The sequence below is a fragment of the Carassius gibelio genome, chromosome A16 (genome assembly GCF_023724105.1).
Source record: "Carassius gibelio isolate Cgi1373 ecotype wild population from Czech Republic chromosome A16, carGib1.2-hapl.c, whole genome shotgun sequence".
NCBI classification, from domain to species: Eukaryota; Metazoa; Chordata; class Actinopteri; order Cypriniformes; family Cyprinidae; genus Carassius; species Carassius gibelio.
In genome coordinates, this window is record NC_068386.1 from 8,555,250 (window position 1) to 8,574,144 (window position 18,895).

The following is an 18,895-nucleotide window of genomic DNA, read 5'->3' on the forward strand; positions in this document are numbered from 1 at the left end:
ATTATTTTATTTGACAATAATAATAAAAATACATTATCAAATATTATGTTGATGTACTATATATATATATATATATATATATATATATATATATATATATATATATATATATATATATATATATATATATATAAAACAGAAAACAAAATGCATTACAATTTATTTTTATTAGTATTGTTACTTTCACTACTACTACTACTAATAATAATTCATAAAATCTTGTGTTTCATATTGTTTTAGTATAAAGATTATTTACAATCTGTCAAAATTGGACACAAGCAATAATCTCTGCATATCTGCAGCAGAGACAGATATAAAAATTGTCTATTTAAAACTGCATAATGGCTTTGGTAAATGAAAACTTTGCTTTTGCGTGATACTACATCCAAGACTCATTTCTATAAGTGTGGCATAAACAAAAGATTGAGTGCATTTAAAATACTTTTAAAGTATTTTCAAAAAACATCACATTTAATCCGCATTTTTAAAATGTTTGCCTGAAAGATGCACTTGATGTGATCTTACATAATGCTAACAGCTCTACATGTGAGTCTCATTCAGATCGATGGAGCTCAGCCAACACAAATGCAGTTTGCTCTGGTAGCTATAATTACCTGGAATGCTTATGTTAGTCCTATGTGACACACCTCACTCAAGCACAGCCTAGACCAGGCACAGTGTGCTATAATAAGATAAATAATAATCAAACCTAAACCCAGCTGTCGCCAGGAGAGAATCATCTCAGCTGTTGACTGAAATGTTATATAAAGGATTGAATGAATTATAGTCTCTGAATAATTCATTTGGTCTATACACTTTTGGAGGAAAGTACTGGTGATATATTCAGTCACAGTGATGGGTGACTCATATTCAGATGCTAATCATTTTCTGATTATTAATTTCTGGGTTGGAGGGAAGAGGAGTATGTGAACGGCTGTCATGTTTCACAACCACATATCATTTAGAAAGAGGTACCTGGCAAAACTAATCAGCTTTGATGTGTTTGGTCCTTGCAATGTTTCCAATTTCACTCCATGATGTTCGCATCTAAGTCTTGCTGTTCACAATTTGGATAGAAAAAAAAAACTGCAACCAAAACTGAAAAAAGTTTTTGTTGTTGTTGTTTGTTTGTTTGTTTTTTAATGACTCAGCACAGGTTTCATGTAACCTTTCAACTTAAACTGTCAATAAACATTATGTGTGTGAATTTTACTGTCTCTTTAATGTTTCTCATGACGTTGCATGGCGCCATCTGGTGGCTATAAATATATGAGTGGTAGATTTATTATGACGGCAAGCCATAAACTTGTTCAAGCTAACATATCGGGGTTTTATAATTTGTATAATAAGTTTGTCAAGTTACATTAATTTTAATATTGAATTATTGCCTACTTTTATCTTTAATAAATCCTGTATTTAACCGAATAAATCAGAATTAGACAAAATCACTGACAGGCGTAAATGTTTCGTTTTTCAAAAATCCCGCTTCCCGCGCGACTCCTCCTGCTCGTGTTTAAAGTTTGACGTCAGCGTGACGTCAGACGTCGCTTATGATAAACAGATATTTTATTCTAGTGTTGCCACTCTAGTAGATTCTTTCCTGTTGGAAACAATTTATCTGACTCATAAGAAAATGATTAATAGAGGCTTTTTTTGTGTGACATTTTTAGCTAAATGTCAATCCCATGGCTAAATGTTTTTTATGCCAATAAAGAAAACTGATTTGCGGTTTCAATGGTGCTTTGATAATGTTGAAATAGAAATCAGAATTTTGAATAAAACAAGGAACTGGTTGGGGTTTTGTATAAAAATGATTTTTTATATTTTAATACATATCGACCCTAATATGCTATTTTATGGATAACATGGAAGTGTAATTCTCATTTGAGTGATTCAAATTGATTACAAGCATGGCGCAACACATTGCAGTTACATTGATAATACTTAATCTATACATGTATAACTTATGTCAATACATTTTACATAAACCGTTTTGCAAACGGGCAGTAGATGTGAGCCCCTCCATTTAGCCTTCACGTTTTTTCTGGGAAGGTAACAGTAACTGTATGTAAACATATTTAAAAATAGACTACATCGATGTAATGCAGTTAATACAGAAATTATACCATAAAATATAATAATACATTGTTAACATAATGTGTTCATTCTATGTTATAACAAATACTACAGAATAAAAGTACTTTGGCTATAATAACGCTCATTCTAAGGACTTTGGGGTGGCTCAGCTAGAGTTAGAGCTCAGCACTGGATCCACACCACGTGTTGTTTTGGCGCTTTACCGGATTTCGCTGACACCCAAACAAACGTTTCGTCAGGATGGCTCGTTTACACTGACTCGGTGTTTTTAATCTACGGTTTTTAGATAATTTAACTACACGGGATCAGGTAGGGTTAAACGTTAATTTTATGTTCAGTTTCTGCATTGTACCTCGCTAGTTATTTGTACCAAAATGGAAGTTCACTGCAATGTTATGTAATCTACTAGAGTCTCTAATGGGTTTCAGTTATGAGCCTATTATTAAAAGACACTACGAAACGCTCTGGTCATAGCATGTACACTTTATATGCTAAAGACGCTTTGGTGAATGACACTTTGGTTTATTTTGCATTTGTTTACAAGGTCATCATGGTGTGCAGTTTGTCCTTTCTTAACATTACCTGCTTGGGAGTTGCAGAATTTGTCATGATCGTTATAAATGTATGTTTAGTTTAATTGCTATTGTCGATATTATTAATGTATTCAAGGAATTTTTATGAATTGCATTCCTTTGTGTTATTGAAAAACATAAGTCAATTTATTTTTTATTGATCCACTTTTTATTCTGTTTTTTTTTGTGTGTGTGTCTGATTGTCATATTTGTATTACATAATCGTTGAAATAAACATCATCATCTTTCTTGTACTGATAGACGCTGTTGAATAATGAAGTACATACTGGTGACAGGTGGTGTGATATCTGGCATTGGTAAAGGCATCATAGCCAGCAGTGTGGGCACTATACTCAAATCATGCGGCCTGCATGTCACTGCTATCAAAATCGACCCCTACATCAACATCGATGCAGGCACTTTCTCTCCCTATGAACATGGTAAGTGCATGGCTGCTTTAAAGAGATTGACCTCGTTTGAATTTTTATGTTGACGATACAGAAATATGAACTGTTGCTACATGCGATATTTGTTTTGCAAAATTGTTTTGATAATTTTTTGTCCTAGAGCATCCCATGCTGATGACTCTGACTGCTGTCTTTTGTTCTATCTGCGTCTGCGTGCCACTGTCAATCTCTCTGACGCTCTGTTTAACAGGTGAAGTGTTTGTGCTGGATGATGGGGGAGAGGTTGATTTGGATTTAGGGAACTATGAACGTTTTCTGGACATCCGGTTAACCAGGGACAACAATTTGACGACGGGGAAGATCTATCAGTCTGTTATAAACAAGGAGAGGAGGGGGGATTACTTGGGCAAAACTGTACAAGGTGAGCTACACAATGTCAAGAGGACTTGATTATCTCAGTCTTGTCTGAGTTTGAGCCTAAAATACACGTGGGCTATATTTTCGTGTGTTCTGTTTTATTCAGTTTGCATTGTATTTGTGCCTGTACACCCATACCATACACTACCATTCAAATATTTGGGGTCATTATTTTTTCTTTTTTTTCTTGTCCTTCCCAAAGATGCATTTATTTGATCAAAATAATAGAATAATTGTTTCTATTCATTTCTTTATTAAAATGTACAGACCCCAGACTTTTGAACAGTAGTGTATATATCAGTATATTGTAATAGTTTTTCTAACAATAGTGCATTGAAGAAATTGCAATGCATTAAATTATATGGTGACAGATGTACGGTGATGTTTGTTTACTGTATCTTGAAGTATTTGACAGCACCAAGCCTTAGTTACTTTGCATATCCTCTTCTGATTGTATTACAAAGGTTGAAGCATCTGTTGCTCACCCTACATGCTTCTGAGGAGGTTACATAATGGGAAATATGGTGTCAGTAAGCTGAATATGAATAATTTTTCACAGTGGTACCACACATTACCGATGCAATTCAGGAAAGGGTCATGCGGCAGGCTAAGGTCTCGGTGGACGATGATGGGATTGAACCAGAAGTCTGTGTCATTGAGGTATATCTTCTTGTGCTTTACATCTTTGAGGAAACATTTCTACCAAGGACAGAGCGACAGTTATTAAATGTAAAATAAATTTGGTATTCGTGAAAAATGCGTTCAATGACGACATGCATTTTTACACTATTGTCAGAGTAAAAAAAAAAAAAAAAAAACTAAATGTATAATTACATAAGAATATAAACTTTTAACATAAATAAATGATGATATAATAAAATATGATTTATTTATAATTTTCCCCTTACAGCTTGGAGGTACAGTCGGAGATATTGAGAGTATGCCTTTCATTGAAGCATTTCGACAGTTTCAGTTTAAAGTGAAACGAGAGAATTTTTGTAACATCCATGTCAGTCTGGTACCTCAGGTAGGAAACAATCACTATATTTATATTTATATATATATATATATATATATATGTATATGTATATGTAATATGATAGTTATAATAGTTATATTTAAACATTTGTAGTTTAAAAATAAATACTAATATGCACTTTGGATATGTTTTCAGCCCAATTCAACAGGAGAACAAAAGACCAAACCTACACAGAACAGTGTTCGGGAGCTTCGTGGACTTGGCCTGTCACCTGATCTAGTCAGTCTCTGATCTCTGTTATAAGCTATAAAGAGCCAATCCAAATACACTCCAGTTCTTAGTTTTTTGCTTCTGAGAATTTGTTGTTTTTGTTTGCAGATTGTCTGTCGATGCTCAACTCCACTGGACACAGCTGTGAAAGAGAAGATCTCCATGTTTTGTCATGTAGAACCTGAACAGGTGATCTGCATACATGATGTTTCTTCCATCTACAGAGTACCTCTACTCCTGGAGGATCAGGGAATAGTTGACTATTTGTGCCACAGGCTGAACTTGCTCATTGAGATGAGACCTCGCAAAATGCTCACAAAATGGAAGGAGATGTCAGACCGGTTTGTACTGTTTGGATCCGCCTAACAGTCTCAAAAATAGCATTCTTATAAAAAAAAACACGTTTGGTATAGCTGTTTTGAGCAGTCTGTCCTCGTTTCATAGGTCTGACCGACTGCTGGAGCAAACCTCCATTGCTTTAGTAGGCAAGTACACCAAGCTGTCAGATTCGTATGCCTCTGTTATTAAAGCACTGGAGCACTCTGCCCTCTCCATCAACTATAAGCTAGAGGTCAAGGTAAGGAATGCCAGAGGAACTAGTAGCATTTTTCTGTGCTTTTATGAAGGTAATAGAGAGTGTCTTTAGAATTCAATTAGAATTTTTGCATATTTCACAATATTACTGTAGTTTTGGTCAAATAAATACTTAGTGAGCTTAAGAGACTTTCAAAAACAAAACAAAAAAATTTACCTTTGTTTCAGTACATTGATTCGGCAGACCTGGAGCCAGCAGCGTTGCAGGAGGAGCCGGTGAAGTACCATGAGGCCTGGCAGAAGCTCTGCAGTGCTGAGTGAGTGTAGTGTACCCTCAAAAACAGAGTAACTATAAACTCTGTTAAGTCCGTCAATAGAGAACATTTAAATTACCATATTTTTCGGGCTATAAGTCGCACCTGAGTATAAGTCGCATCAGTCCAAAAATACGTCATGATGAGGAAAAAAGCATATATAAGTCGCACTGGACTATAAGTCGCATTTATTTAGAACCAGGAACGGAAAGCATTACCGTCTACAGCCGCCAGAGGGCGCTATATGTCTTCAGTGTAGACTAAAGGAGCACTGAGCAGCATAGAGCGCCCTCTCGCGGCTGTAGACGGTAATGTTTTCTCTTGGTTCATGACTCTTAGGTCATTTCTCTTGGTTCATGTCAAATTAATTTTGATAAATAAGTCGCACCTGACTATAAGTCGCAGGACCAGCCAAACTATGAAAAAAAGTGTGACTTATAGTCCGGGAAATACGGTATACGTTTTATTCAGATGGTGCTATTTCTGCTCTGTGGGCTCTTGGAAAATGTTCAGCAATATCCAAATAGCTAATTAGGCTTTGTATTAGCAAACCTTGGCTTCATTCTGGCATATAACGCTCCACTTTTTCAGTGTAATCAATACTCAAGGGATAAAAACAAGTCCTGCTTTCATTATTTGTCCTAATTTCTATTTCTCAGAGAATCTTGAAAAAATGTATCATGGTTTTCACAAAGATTAAGCACCACAGCATATGTCATGTTATAGAGGTAAAATAGTTTACAAACTGCCATTCGCTTTGAATATTTATTGTTTGAATGTTCATTTGAATGTGGATTTGACTATTTCAATGTGCTATTAGTGGGGTTCTTGTTCCTGGAGGCTTTGGCGTGCGAGGCACAGAGGGAAAAATCCAAGCCATTAACTGGGCAAGGAGACAGAAAAAGCCATTTTTAGGTAAGAAAAGTTCTGTTCAGAAATCTGGCAGTGTTATCAAGTGTTATTTTGACAGCATGCCGGTGGTTACATTTGAAATCTGGTTTGGCAGGTGTCTGTTTGGGCATGCAGCTGGCAGTGTGTGAATTTGCTCGTAATGTGCTTGGCTGGGAAGGTAAGAACACCCGTACCAGATTTGATTTTATGTCTTTCAAATCAAACTCTGCATGTGCTTTTAAAGTGTTTTTATTTGAACTTCATTCCTCTTAACAGATGCCAATTCTACCGAATTTGACCCTGAAACAAAACATCCAGTGGTAGGTAATGTTCTGGTTAAAGAAATGAGCATATCTGCATTATGATTCTTTTTCTTGTTGGGTGATGTGATCTGTTTGTTATCAGGTGATTGAAATGCCCGAGCACAATCCTGGGCAGATGGGAGGAACCATGCGGTTGGGAAAAAGGCGCACTTTGTTCAAAAGCACCTCCAGCGTTCTTCGTGAGTTGTGATCTTTTGCGCCACAGTAATCTGTGAAAGTCACTTTTATACAAAATTATAAACTGATACTGTATTAAAAGGTTTTAGATCTGAATGATATTTGATTTGTTTTGTTGTAGGAAGGCTGTATGGAGATGCTGAATATGTGGATGAAAGGCATCGGCATCGCTTTGAGGTTCACTCAATGTTAACAAAATTATTATTATTATTTTTAATGTACATCAACATAATGAGTTTCTTTTGCATTTTTCTAGGTGAATCCAGAATTGAAGCACCACTTTGAGGGTACAGGTTTTCAATTTGTGGGTCAGGACCTGGAGGGGGAGCGAATGGAGATAATTGAACTTCAAGGTTTAGTGAATATCTAATATCTGCACTTGTCTGGAGAAATAGTCAGTATTTGTTTCAGCTTGTTTCTTCTGTAACGACAGATCACCCTTATTTTGTCGGAGTGCAGTATCACCCAGAATTCACTTCCCGCCCCATCAAACCCTCACCTCCTTATTTTGGTCTTCTACTGGCAGCATCTGGGAAACTACAGAACTATCTTCAGAAAGGATGCCGGCTCTCACCTCGGTAATTTGCCTAATTAACTCTCTTAAGATGAGTTTAACTATTTAAAAATGGTAACTATCTTATGCTTCTTCTGTTTCTCTCAGGGACACATACAGTGACCAAAGTGGAAGTAGTTCACCAGACTCTGAGACATCTGAAATCAAATTCCCATCACTTTCTTAAAGTGGAAATACAAACAATCATGAAAACATAACATTTATGCCATAAATTAAACATTTTAATAAATGGATTAAAAAAAGCTCATGTGTCATTTTTAGGCAGAATATAAGCACACTGTACATGTTTTTTAAACAATTATTCTGTGACATACAATGAAACCATATTGAGTAAGACCAGAATAAGCATTACACAGTTTTGTAAAAAAAAAACATTGCTTACTAATCTTGTCTGTGCAAACGTTTTTAAGATCCAGGTATGACCAGTATATCCAGTGCCTTTTACTTTCACATGAAATAAAATCTTACCCTTTTGACTTCTATTGTAAACACTACTACATAATACTGTAAATACAAATTGTTTTTTTTTTACAAACTAGAGGAAGAATTAAAAATGTATTGACTCATCGAGCATAACAAAAAAAAGCGCGGTAATTTTAAATAGATGTTAAAATAGAATAGCTTCTTTTTTCAGCTGGGCTTTTATTTTGTAAAACGTATTCCCTGACATCTCGCGATAATTCACCAGAGCTCCGTTCTCCAGTCAGAAGAGGCGCCTCCAGAAGGAATAACATCATCAACTTTAATGGGCTTTTGAATATTTCCAGTTTATAAATGTTGAAGATGGGAAGATAATACAGAATTATTTGGATCAGGTACTACACTAATTCATCGTCTGACAGAAATATATAAAACAAAAGGAAAGCATCGCGAGATGTGGATTGGCACAAATGTTTACATGCTAGCTGCTAATATGCTAAGATGAAATTGATATGAATTGATACGAAAACGTTTAGACGAAACGTGATTTATTTTTTAATTTACATTACTGCATGTAACTTACTAGTATTATTATGACATCCGCATTTGCCGAGGTACTTTAAGCTGACAATGTCAGAAAACATCAGCGAAGCTAAGAAGCTAAAGTTGTTAGCCTGTAGAGCAGATGACAGTCCTGTGATGTGTTTTTCCAAGTGAGTTCTGTGTAGAGTGATTCTGAAAGTGACTAAATATTTATTAATACTTAATAATTTTTATATGTATATTCTGCAGCTGAACATACCTCACTCTGACTTTGAAGTGGCTCATGACAGATATCTCTTGACTGGTATAGTATGACCCAGTACCCAGCACAGACTAGTCGCTCAAACTTCTTCACTGCTGTGAAAGCAGAAGCCTCTTCAACACCACCCATCTCCACCAACATGGCCAACAGCACCGTCGTCCCCGGGAAAGTCCCGGGCACCCCTGGACCTGCAGGGAGACTGAGCCCTGAAGGCTCTCAGGTGAGACCCGAGCAATACAAATGTTTTAGACTTGCCTCTATTTGTATTTGTTACATTTATGATCTAATATCCTCAAAACAGGTGCTTAGTAAGAAGAAACTGCAGGATCTTGTGAGAGAAATTGACCCTAATGAGCAACTCGATGAAGATGTGGAAGAGGTATGTATTACTTTTATTATTAGTGATGTACAGAAGTATATATTTTTGTAACTGACAAGTCTGGGTTGCCTGAATTACAACTATATATATCTATAAATATAAAATAATCAGTTAACTATTCATATTGTTTTCTAGTTAATTAACCATTTTTGTCAGCTCAGTGCTTAGAAGATTATTTTATATTATATTATTATAATTATTTATTATACTTTTATTCAGCAAACGTAACAGTAAAGACGTTTGACAAGTCTGGGTTGTCTGAATGACTTCTCATTCTTGAATGATTTAAAATAAAATAACAGCATCTCGAATTAAGAAACATCCCTTTACATTCACTGTTAAAATAAAGTTGAAAACTAGTCAGTAGATTATTGATATGGTTCCTTAGTTATCCGTTTTGAATATTAGGAATTAGAACATTGCTTTATATTTTTTAGTATTTATCATTATAATACTTTTATTCAACAAGGATGCAAAATATCTCCCTTCGCATTGAACTTTGAGCATCGTTACTTTGCATATGTTGTTTGTTCTCAAACAGTAACAGTACACACTAACTAAATTAAAAAAAGTAAAATCATATTCGAGAACTCCTTTAAAAGCAGAAAAGTATTTTACAATATTACTATTTTTTCCATATCAAATAAATGCAGTCTTTATGAGTAAGAGAGGGACCCCAAGTAGTGTCACTATATGCTTTTGTCTGTTGATACGAGTCATTTCCCTTCCCATCAGATGCTCTTGCAGATTGCAGATGACTTCATTGAGAGTGTGGTGACTGCGGCATGCCAACTTGCCCGACACAGGAAGTCAAACACTCTTGAAGTGAAAGATGTCCAGCTACACCTGGGTGAGGGTCTTGCATATACATAATATACTGATAATTTACTCACCCCCATGTCATTCAAGATGTTTGTTTCTTTCTTTCTTCAGTCGCAAAGAAATTTAAGTTTTTTTTTTTTTTTTTTTTTTTAGGAAAATGATCCAGGATTTTTCTTCATATAATATACTTCAATGGTGGCTAATGTGTTGAAGGTCCAAATTGCAGTTTCAATGCAGCTACAAAGGGCCTACACGATCTCAGCCGAGGAAAATGATCGGTCATTTTCTTAACAAATAAAAATGAATATACTTTTTAACCCCAAATGCTCGTCTTGCACTAGCTCAACTTCAGGCATTACATAATAATGTTGGAAAGGTTATGTGTGAGGTAGGCAGAAGTGCCAACCCTGTGTTTACAGAGCGAACGTGCAAAACAGAAGTTAAAACAATGAGGTCGGATGATTTTGAAGTTGGATGAGTTTTTCGCTCCCGACCCAACCTTTTTGAACTGGAGTACATAAATGAAGAGCTAACCGCTTATGACCTTTCCAACGTGATTATGTAATGCGTGAATTTGCAGACACACATCGTGGAGCTAGTGCAAGATGAGCATTTGTGGTTAAAAACTATACATTTAAATGGCCATTATTCCTTATATAGACCATTAAATGGAGTAAAATCCTGAAATGTTTGCCTTATAAAACCTTAATTTCTTTGCGACTGATGACATAAAGATTTGAACATCTTAGATGACACAGGTGTGAGAAAATTCTCAGGAAATTTTTATTCTGGAAGTGAACTAATCCTTTAATGTGTCCCCTCAGGATGAACTTGATGTTTTTACATTTTATTTCATTACCGTTAATATGATAGAAAATAAAAATAACAGTTTACATTTATGTATCCTATAAATGTTTAAATCAAGGCCAATAGCAGACTGTTTGAATGACTATCTGAAGAACAGTGTTATTATAGTTCATAATCCAACATTGCATTACAGAACGACAGTGGAACATGTGGATTCCTGGTTATGGCTCAGATGAGATCCGACCTTATAAGAAGGCTTGCACCACAGAAGCTCACAAACAGGTCAGCTGTCATTCTCATGCACTTCAACTGATATTATGAAAAACAAATGACGTGCATATCTAAATATAGTTTTCTTTTCTTTCAGAGAATGGCATTGATCCGCAAAACAACCAAAAAGTAGCAAGCACCAACACATTTTTTTTTCCTGCAAGTTTTGAAAGTGGAGAGGGATTGAACTTATATATGTTACGTTAATCAGAGAGACAGAATGCGTTGTACTATTTACAGTACGGTTCTGTTGACATTTCACATTCAAACGGTGTGTAGGAAGTGACGTAAATTTTCTGTACAGTTCACTTTGTGTTAACCACCATGAGAACATTTTATTTGGGCACTTTAGTCTCTAGCTTGGTGCTATACTGGGGTTTATTATATTATAGAATCTCACAGACTCCTGTGAAAAACATCAATTGTTTATTGTTTCTCCCACAAACCACATTTTCATTCATATTTTGTGTATAGCTGACCCATCATGGAGACACACAACTTTTGCTCAGCTGGCATTAATAGCTATGCACAATTACAATCACCATGTGTCTGATTTGTTCATAGTGTTCGGTGTTATAGAACTCATCACTTAAGTAATATTTAGTACTATAGAGGAGATCTTTAGTGAGTGACTTTCTAAAGGTAAGCAGTCATTTTTACCAGAGAAATAAATACCACTTCCCTATTTAATTAATTGCATTGGGACTAGTGCCATAATGCAGATTGGTTAACTGGTTAGATGGAGTTATATATGTGTGGTATATAGGAAATGGTTCATAAACCCCTTCTGCTGTGGGTTTGTGGACATATTTGAACATTTCTGTGGAGTTAAACAGAGTTAAAACTTTTTTTTTTGCCATGTATCACAGTGTTTTACAGTCTCTTGTTTTTCCTGAATAAAAAAAAAAAGTCTTATTGTGATTTATTCTCACTGAAATGACTCCAGCTGTGTTGGACATAATTTCAGAAATAACAACTAACATAAATAGTTTCTGCATTGTGTATAGACTGTGGCAAATTAATATCTAAACTCCCATTAAGTGTAAAAGTAATATTTTAGTGAATTATTTTAAGTCTTAAATACCTCCAGAATCTCATGTAATTATGAATTACAGGAATAGCTATACATTTCAAGCAGCCCTTTCTGTATCAGCAAATAGATGTTTATGGAAATATGTGGCCATATGCATGCCAATAAACGTGATAGGATGAATAGCAGTTAAAATATTAAACTAATGCAGTAATGCTACTAAAGACACTACTAAAGACACCTTTGTACAAAGCGGAGTAGAAATCTGAACAAACAACTGGAAATCAAATGTACAAATTTATGTATATGAAATTAAACAAGCGTTTCAGTATAGTTTGCAAAATGCTAAAATCTTGCAGATAAGCAAAAATTATCCATGCCGTTATGAAATTTATTGCTGATGATCAAATTTAATACCTACAATATGAAAGACCTTGACATTTGCTTTTGTATAAATTCGCCAAAGTCAGACCAATCCATCCTATTAGATGATTTGCTTTCAAAAGTTGTGAGAACCACATATAAGTAAGTTAAGTTAACAAGCACAGCTCTTGTTTTTCTCAGCGGCTTCACTTTTTTGTTTCCTCTGGAGTGCTTGGGCTGTAGGTGCTGAGCTCTTGACTCCATCCCACCCATCACGCAACTGGATCTCTCCACTTTTTAAGCCCTGATAAATCCGCCGGGTCAAGAGTTCAAAGGCCTCTTTCACATTGTGACCTGTTTTGGCTGAGGCCTCGATGTACGGTGCTCCCAGTTGGGTTGCGAGCTTCTCTGCCTCAGTTCGGTTCACGGCTCGCTCTCCGGCTTTGACCCGGTCACTTTTGTGTCCCACTAGCACATAGAGCACAGTGTAGGGCTGTACACGTTCGAACACCTCTTCATACCACTGCTGCACGTTTTCGAAAGATTTGCGGTTGCCCAGATCGAAAACCAGAAGACCTCCGACTGAGTTACGGTAGTAGGAGCGAGTCACAGACCTGAAACAGACCACAGTTTTAGAGTTATTTATATTTTTTAGGGTTATTTTTTCCAGACCTCTTTACCATGATGATCAATAATCTGTTTATACATTGCATTACATTCTGGCTCCATTTTAGTACATAACTTAAAAAAAAAAAAAAAAAAATTCATTTCTGATTGATAAAATCCAATTACCCTTATTTTCTTTCTCACTGGATAATCTGTATAATTCCAAGGTCCTTTTCACTATGCAGTTTTATTTGCAATGCCCTTTTAACTATTTCAGGCATGCAAGACCAACTCCTATTTACTTGAATGGCGAAATGCTGAAATTGCAAAAACTGCTTGTCAAACTCAAATTGAAATCATGTAAAATCAGCAGTAAATTCTTAGATGAACTGCGGCATAAATGGTATTTCTTATTCTCAAATAGCATTAAATAACCACTTTAAACATACATGGAACCTTTCCATTGCACAAAAGGTTCTATAGGGCAAAAAAAAAAGTTTCTATAGATTATTCAAATGTTCTTCACACTAGAAAACAACGGAATTATTTTGGAACTTTGTTATTAAAAGTGTGCATTACAATGAGTGAACTGGTGTTTTAGCAGTTACAACTGATATTATATCTTATATTAGCCTCCCTCATCTGGTCACAAGTCTTGCCACCCATGAGACTTTGGAATGACATGAGGGTGAGTAAATGATGACATTCGTTTCCATTTTGGTGATCTGTCTGTTTAAAGTCATCCATGCATACCAGAAAACAGGCCCAAATCAAGCTCTAAGAAGTCAGATGGACCATAGTTCTCTCCGGGTGGGCTAAACAGTTGGCACTATTGCCAGGGTGGGCCAATTAAGTGGGTCAAGACCAACCGCCTGTCCCTCCACCCACCCGTGGAGCCAGGCCTGACAGTGAACCCATTTTTAGTGTAGACTGACAAATTACTTCCTGGACGTATCATGCAAATACTTGCTGCTGTGATGAGTAATGTTTCACAATCCAGTTTTCAGAAGCAAGGCAACTTTAAACTGTTTAAGACACTGAGCTTTTGAGTAAACATGCAGAAGTTACTTTAAGGGGAAAATAGTCCTTCTTCTTGTGGATCGTTCGGCTTAAACATGGCTGTTCAGTCCTGCTTCTGGAGGGCCACTTTAGTTTAGCTTTAACCCCAAATAAACACACATGGACTGGCTAATCAAGGTCTTTAGGATTAAGGTCTTTTCAGGACGTTGGTCCTCCGGTAGGAGGATTGGACACCTGTGACCTTAGGTATTTGATTTTGGACATCACAGTTTGTTCAATCCATGATAGAACAATGTCGGACTTACCTAAACCTCTCTTGACCAGCTGTATCCCAGAACTGAAGTTTGACCCTCACCCCAGGTTCCACCTCTAGGAAGTGTACAAAGAAGTCCACTCCGACCGTTTGGTTGATGCACTCCAGAAACAGATCTTCTGTGTAGCGCTTCAACATGGATGATTTGCCCACTGTGGAGTCTCCTAACATGATGATTCGAAACTGGTACTGCCACAAAGTGAGATCCATGATTTCAACCAGACGAATGGGGCGAATAAAAAGACTAGGGTTGACTAGAAACAGCCACTCCACCAGGATCCTCCTCGGAGATTTGACCAGAGAACCCCTTAACTTAGAGGTCTTGAAGTTCTCGTTGTAAACATAGGTGTAAATAAACCCATCGTTCCTCAGGTTCTCCTGTGTTGTTCTGAAAAAGGCAGCGTCTGTTTAAACGTCGTAGGGGTGAGAGCTTCTGTCTAGCTCATCTGTTTTTTAATCTTTGCCTGTTCATACTTGTTATTGGGCGGGGTTTTTGTGAAAGGCGGGGTTTATAAATACCAGCAGAAAGTTAGGGATTTCTCATAGACCAGAGGGAATGAGCATGCTGTATCATATCAGAACAAGCCCAGTATTTCCTGTTGAGGCCAGCTCATGGCATGCATCACATAAAAGCACATGTTATGTGCTAAGTCTTTCTCAATAGGCTAATCATGAGATTGCTTCCACCCAGGTCATAACCTCTGAAGATTGCTGGAAGACTTCCAATGTCATGATGAAATCAAACCCACTTACTCCTCACCAGTGTGCATTACAGGTTAGTTTGCTACAAAACGTTTCCACAGTTATATGGCTTTCCAAACAGGAGGTGAACAACAATGGAACAGACTCCCCGAGGACACAGAGAGACAGACAGTTTAGGCCAGCTTTGTTTTCAGATAAATTAGTTTAGTGGACTACTTAGTGGACCACTTTGTTAATCCAGTGGACTTTTAATTGTAATGCTTGTCACTGCTATATATTTGTACATATAGACGCGTAAAAAAGCCACTGATAGGCCTATGTTCGCTGAGCCTGTTCGGACACTTTTTATGGTTATAATGAAAGCAATTAATACCTGAACAGCAAGGGTGGGGATCCAATGAAATGGAATAAATGTCCATTATTTACTAACAGAGAAAGAAAACAGACATAAGACGTACTATTATAGTAGTCTAATAGACCATTAAAACGTGGACATTTTTCTCACGACTCCTTGAAGCTTGCTTTGAATGTCTAATAACATGAAAGCTATGTATTTCTGTAGCATTTCCTTCACTAAGCCAGATTGTAATGACATGCGTTTTTCTCGATGGCCACTAGGGGACGTACAATCTTTTCCTTTGACAATGATGATAAAGCAACCAGTATCTGTAAAACGAGGTTCGGGCTTTACTGCAGCTCGTGACTAGGATCTACTGGCTTTTTGTATTCTCTGCTCTTATGCTGAGTACCACCACATTATAGTGGTTCATGCCCTGCATTCAAAAAATTAATAAAAATACATGGCTGATTTTAAATGGCTAAAGATGGGAAGAAAAATGTTTTTGTACATATGTTTTCAGCTGGCTAATCTTTATTGGTTTTGTTTGCTTTAAAGATGTTGTCCCATCTTTCACGCGAGCTCACCTCTCCATAGCCCTGATAAATGTGTCCGTTCAAAAGCTTCTGTCACATCGAGACCCGTTCTGGCTGAGGCCTCAATGTACGGTGCTCCCAGTGCACTTGTCTCCCACAGGTACAAGTAATAATTTGGCAGGGAGTTGAAATTCGGAACAACACTGTGGCTTGTATCCCAAATCTGTAGTTATACTCTCACCCCATGCAGCTCATCCACCTCTAGATACAGGTCCTCGGTATAGTGTTGCAGCATGCATGACTTGCCAACACATTTTTCGCCTATCATGACCTTTTTAAAATGGTTGTGGCAATCAGTGATATTCAGTACTGCTGATTAACTTACATTCACTTTAACAATAGAAGAACGGTTAATTTGACAGGCAGAGTTTATTTGAGAACTGGAAGTCTTTTTCACAACTTCTGATGAAAAGCTAGACATTTTTATATTTAAATGTTATAAAAATTGGAATCCTTAATTTATCATAGTAGCTGAAAGCATTACCAGATTAGCAAAACTATAAAAAAAAAAACTAATAATGAACCAAACAAATAATAGACTACTGGTATATTTAAAGCATAAAGCATGATTTTCAGTGGTTGTCTTGTGCACATATATGATGCCCATCAACAGAAATTTGTTATATCACTGCCTTATTTTTTCTCTTTTTTGATACACTTGTATCCCACAAGTAAGTAGAACACAGTGTATGGATTCACAGCCTTCCACAAATCTATGGCAGTACTTAATGTAGCTGAAAGACCATGTCAAACACCAGCAGGCATTAAGCAAGGGAAGATCTGGTCCATAATATTCCTGAGAAGGAAAGTTCATGAATTTGAACAACCATCGCATTGTGCATGATATTAAGTGCTTTTAAGTGTTTAAAGATCTAAAATTGATACACATTGACCATGGCAAAAAAACAAACAAAAAAATCTGTTCCTCACACAAAACTTTATGATTTCAAAAGACTTGGAAATGTTGCAAATAGATTTCAGGAAGTTAACTAAGAAACCTAAAAACAGACTTGATTGCCCAGTTTTACTGTATCCAGTGTCAAAAAATGTAATTTAACTGTAATGTTTTCCAAAATTAAGTTAAGGAAAATGCACAGATTTTTCAGATCAAGATAAAGACATTTTGAAGAGCATGCAGACGTTGTACTATATTCTCTCTGCTTACCCTATCCATTCCTGACTGGGTGTATCCACAATCTGGATTTGTACTCTCTCACCCCAGGATCCATCTCTAGGATGTGATCCACATCAATGGTAACACCATTTCCAACAACACTGGAACTGCAATTCATGACTGCTGGGTATTACTACTCCAGTATTCAATGAGATCTGAACAGAGAACCAAATAAATCATGTATGGTATTCAGAGAACCACATTTACATTATAAGGATATTACATCATGAAGAAGTACATAAATCTTCAGGTTTGAAACTGATCAGCTGTACCTCTTCATTTCTGAATAGAAAGCTTTTCCTTTTTGAATGTTGTTATTGTGTCGGCCTTGCTTTTTTTCTTTTCCTGTTTATAGGATTCACATTGCAGGGCAAATGGGAGGTATTTATGAGAAAGGGTTTATACAAGAAAGGGACGTATTTCTCAATAACCTCTGAACTGAGAACGATGGTAGAAGTTCAGTGTCATGATAGCAGTGTGAGAAGCATTTACTGGATTATTTACTGTATGTGTGTGCGTGTGTGTGTGTGCTTGGCCTGTTAATAAGTTCACAGCCATATCCATTAAAAGCAGTAATTGTTCAAATTTATAACTATCTATAGCAAGCTTTACAGACATTTGACAACAAAAATCCTTCATATCTTTTTATAGAATGTTTCACTTTGTTTGCAAATGATTCCAGGATGGGGTTAACTGTTATACTAGCCACACTTTTTTATTGCTTTATCAGATTTTATAGATCCAGAAGCATAAAAAGTAAATGATAAGCCTTTGTACACTGTTTACTTGAATGTAATTTGGATCAGGTCACCAAGGGTGGAGATACAGTGAAGTGGAAAAAGTCCATTATTTGTTTACAGAGAAAAGAGACAATTTCTTTAGTATTATTGTGTTAGTCAAAGGCATTTTAGCGTTTCCTTCACTAAACTCGACATGCATTTTTCTGAATGGCAATAAGGGGAAGTACAGACTTTGTCTTGAGACTCCAAAGTTTCCAAATGCAGCATCTGTTTTTTTAACATGATATAAGCTGAGCATACTGCATTCATCATATAGGCCTAGCTAAAAGCAACATCGCTCCATTACACATCTCTGTGTACGATGCTTAAGGACTTCGAAAGACTCACGACTGCCCAGGTCAAACACCAGCAGGCATCCAGCTGACTGACCAATGTAAATCTGGATCAGCTGACGATTCCTGAATACATAACAGTTCATCGGGTTATACAACCAGTGTGCATTAAAGTCTTTTATTTTTTTATTAATGAAAAAAATTGAAGTGTACATAATTTTTTTAAACTAGATTTTGTAATCCCCCCCCCCCCCCCACCTCGTGATTTTGGAGAATGACAGCTTTCATTATTGAACTAATAAAGTAAAGTAGAGTTCTCACTGCTTACCAAAATGATTTATGCCCATTCCTATCCCAAATCTGTAGCTGTACTCTCACGCCAGGCTCCACCTCTAGGATGTGATCGCAGCAGCTCGCTCCAATGTTTACATTTATTTGCTCTGGAAACAAGCCATTTAAGTATCTATACAGCATGCATGACTTGCCCACATAACCATCACCGATTTTAAACCGGTACAGGCACTCAGTACCATTCACGACAGCTGACATTGCTCCAGGATCCTTAAAGATTTGACCAGAGAAAAGATCAAATTATAATTAATATTCAGATTTAAATCCACAATT

The 18,895-nt window shown here is 36.5% G+C and overlaps 3 protein-coding genes and 1 long non-coding RNA gene across 4 annotated transcripts; 2 read left to right on the forward strand and 2 right to left on the reverse strand.

Moving 5' to 3' along the window:
- The first annotated feature begins 2,246 nt into the window (after positions 1–2,246).
- Positions 2,247–7,797, forward strand: LOC128030515 (CTP synthase 1). The gene is made up of 17 exons (XM_052618206.1): positions 2,247–2,406; positions 2,931–3,109; positions 3,327–3,497; positions 4,053–4,153; positions 4,404–4,520; positions 4,668–4,751; positions 4,851–5,083; positions 5,187–5,319; positions 5,505–5,593; positions 6,411–6,505; positions 6,597–6,659; positions 6,758–6,801; positions 6,887–6,983; positions 7,103–7,158; positions 7,238–7,334; positions 7,415–7,559; positions 7,643–7,797. The coding sequence occupies exons 2-17, from the start codon at positions 2,944–2,946 to the stop codon at positions 7,719–7,721; spliced, it is 1,770 nt and encodes a 589-aa protein (XP_052474166.1). The 5' UTR covers positions 2,247–2,406; positions 2,931–2,943; the 3' UTR covers positions 7,722–7,797.
- A 404-nt stretch (positions 7,798–8,201) lies between these two features.
- On the forward strand, positions 8,202–11,979 carry LOC128030517 (transcription initiation factor TFIID subunit 12). The gene is made up of 6 exons (XM_052618209.1): positions 8,202–8,370; positions 8,768–9,000; positions 9,082–9,159; positions 9,895–10,009; positions 10,982–11,070; positions 11,156–11,979. Exons 2-6 carry the CDS (start codon positions 8,830–8,832, stop codon positions 11,189–11,191), a joined length of 489 nt encoding a protein of 162 aa, XP_052474169.1. The 5' UTR covers positions 8,202–8,370; positions 8,768–8,829; the 3' UTR covers positions 11,192–11,979.
- Positions 11,969–14,849, reverse strand: LOC128030516 (ras-related protein Rab-39B-like). Its single transcript, XM_052618208.1, has 2 exons — positions 14,383–14,849; positions 11,969–13,065 (listed from the first exon to the last, which is right to left on the reverse strand). The coding sequence occupies exons 1-2, from the start codon at positions 14,598–14,600 to the stop codon at positions 12,624–12,626; spliced, it is 660 nt and encodes a 219-aa protein (XP_052474168.1). The 5' UTR covers positions 14,601–14,849; the 3' UTR covers positions 11,969–12,623.
- A 3,044-nt stretch (positions 14,850–17,893) lies between these two features.
- On the reverse strand, positions 17,894–18,793 carry LOC128030518 (uncharacterized). Its single transcript, XR_008187919.1, has 2 exons — positions 18,600–18,793; positions 17,894–18,397 (listed from the first exon to the last, which is right to left on the reverse strand). It is a non-coding gene; the product is annotated as an uncharacterized LOC128030518 (long non-coding RNA).
- Between the last annotated feature and the right edge of the window lie 102 nt (positions 18,794–18,895).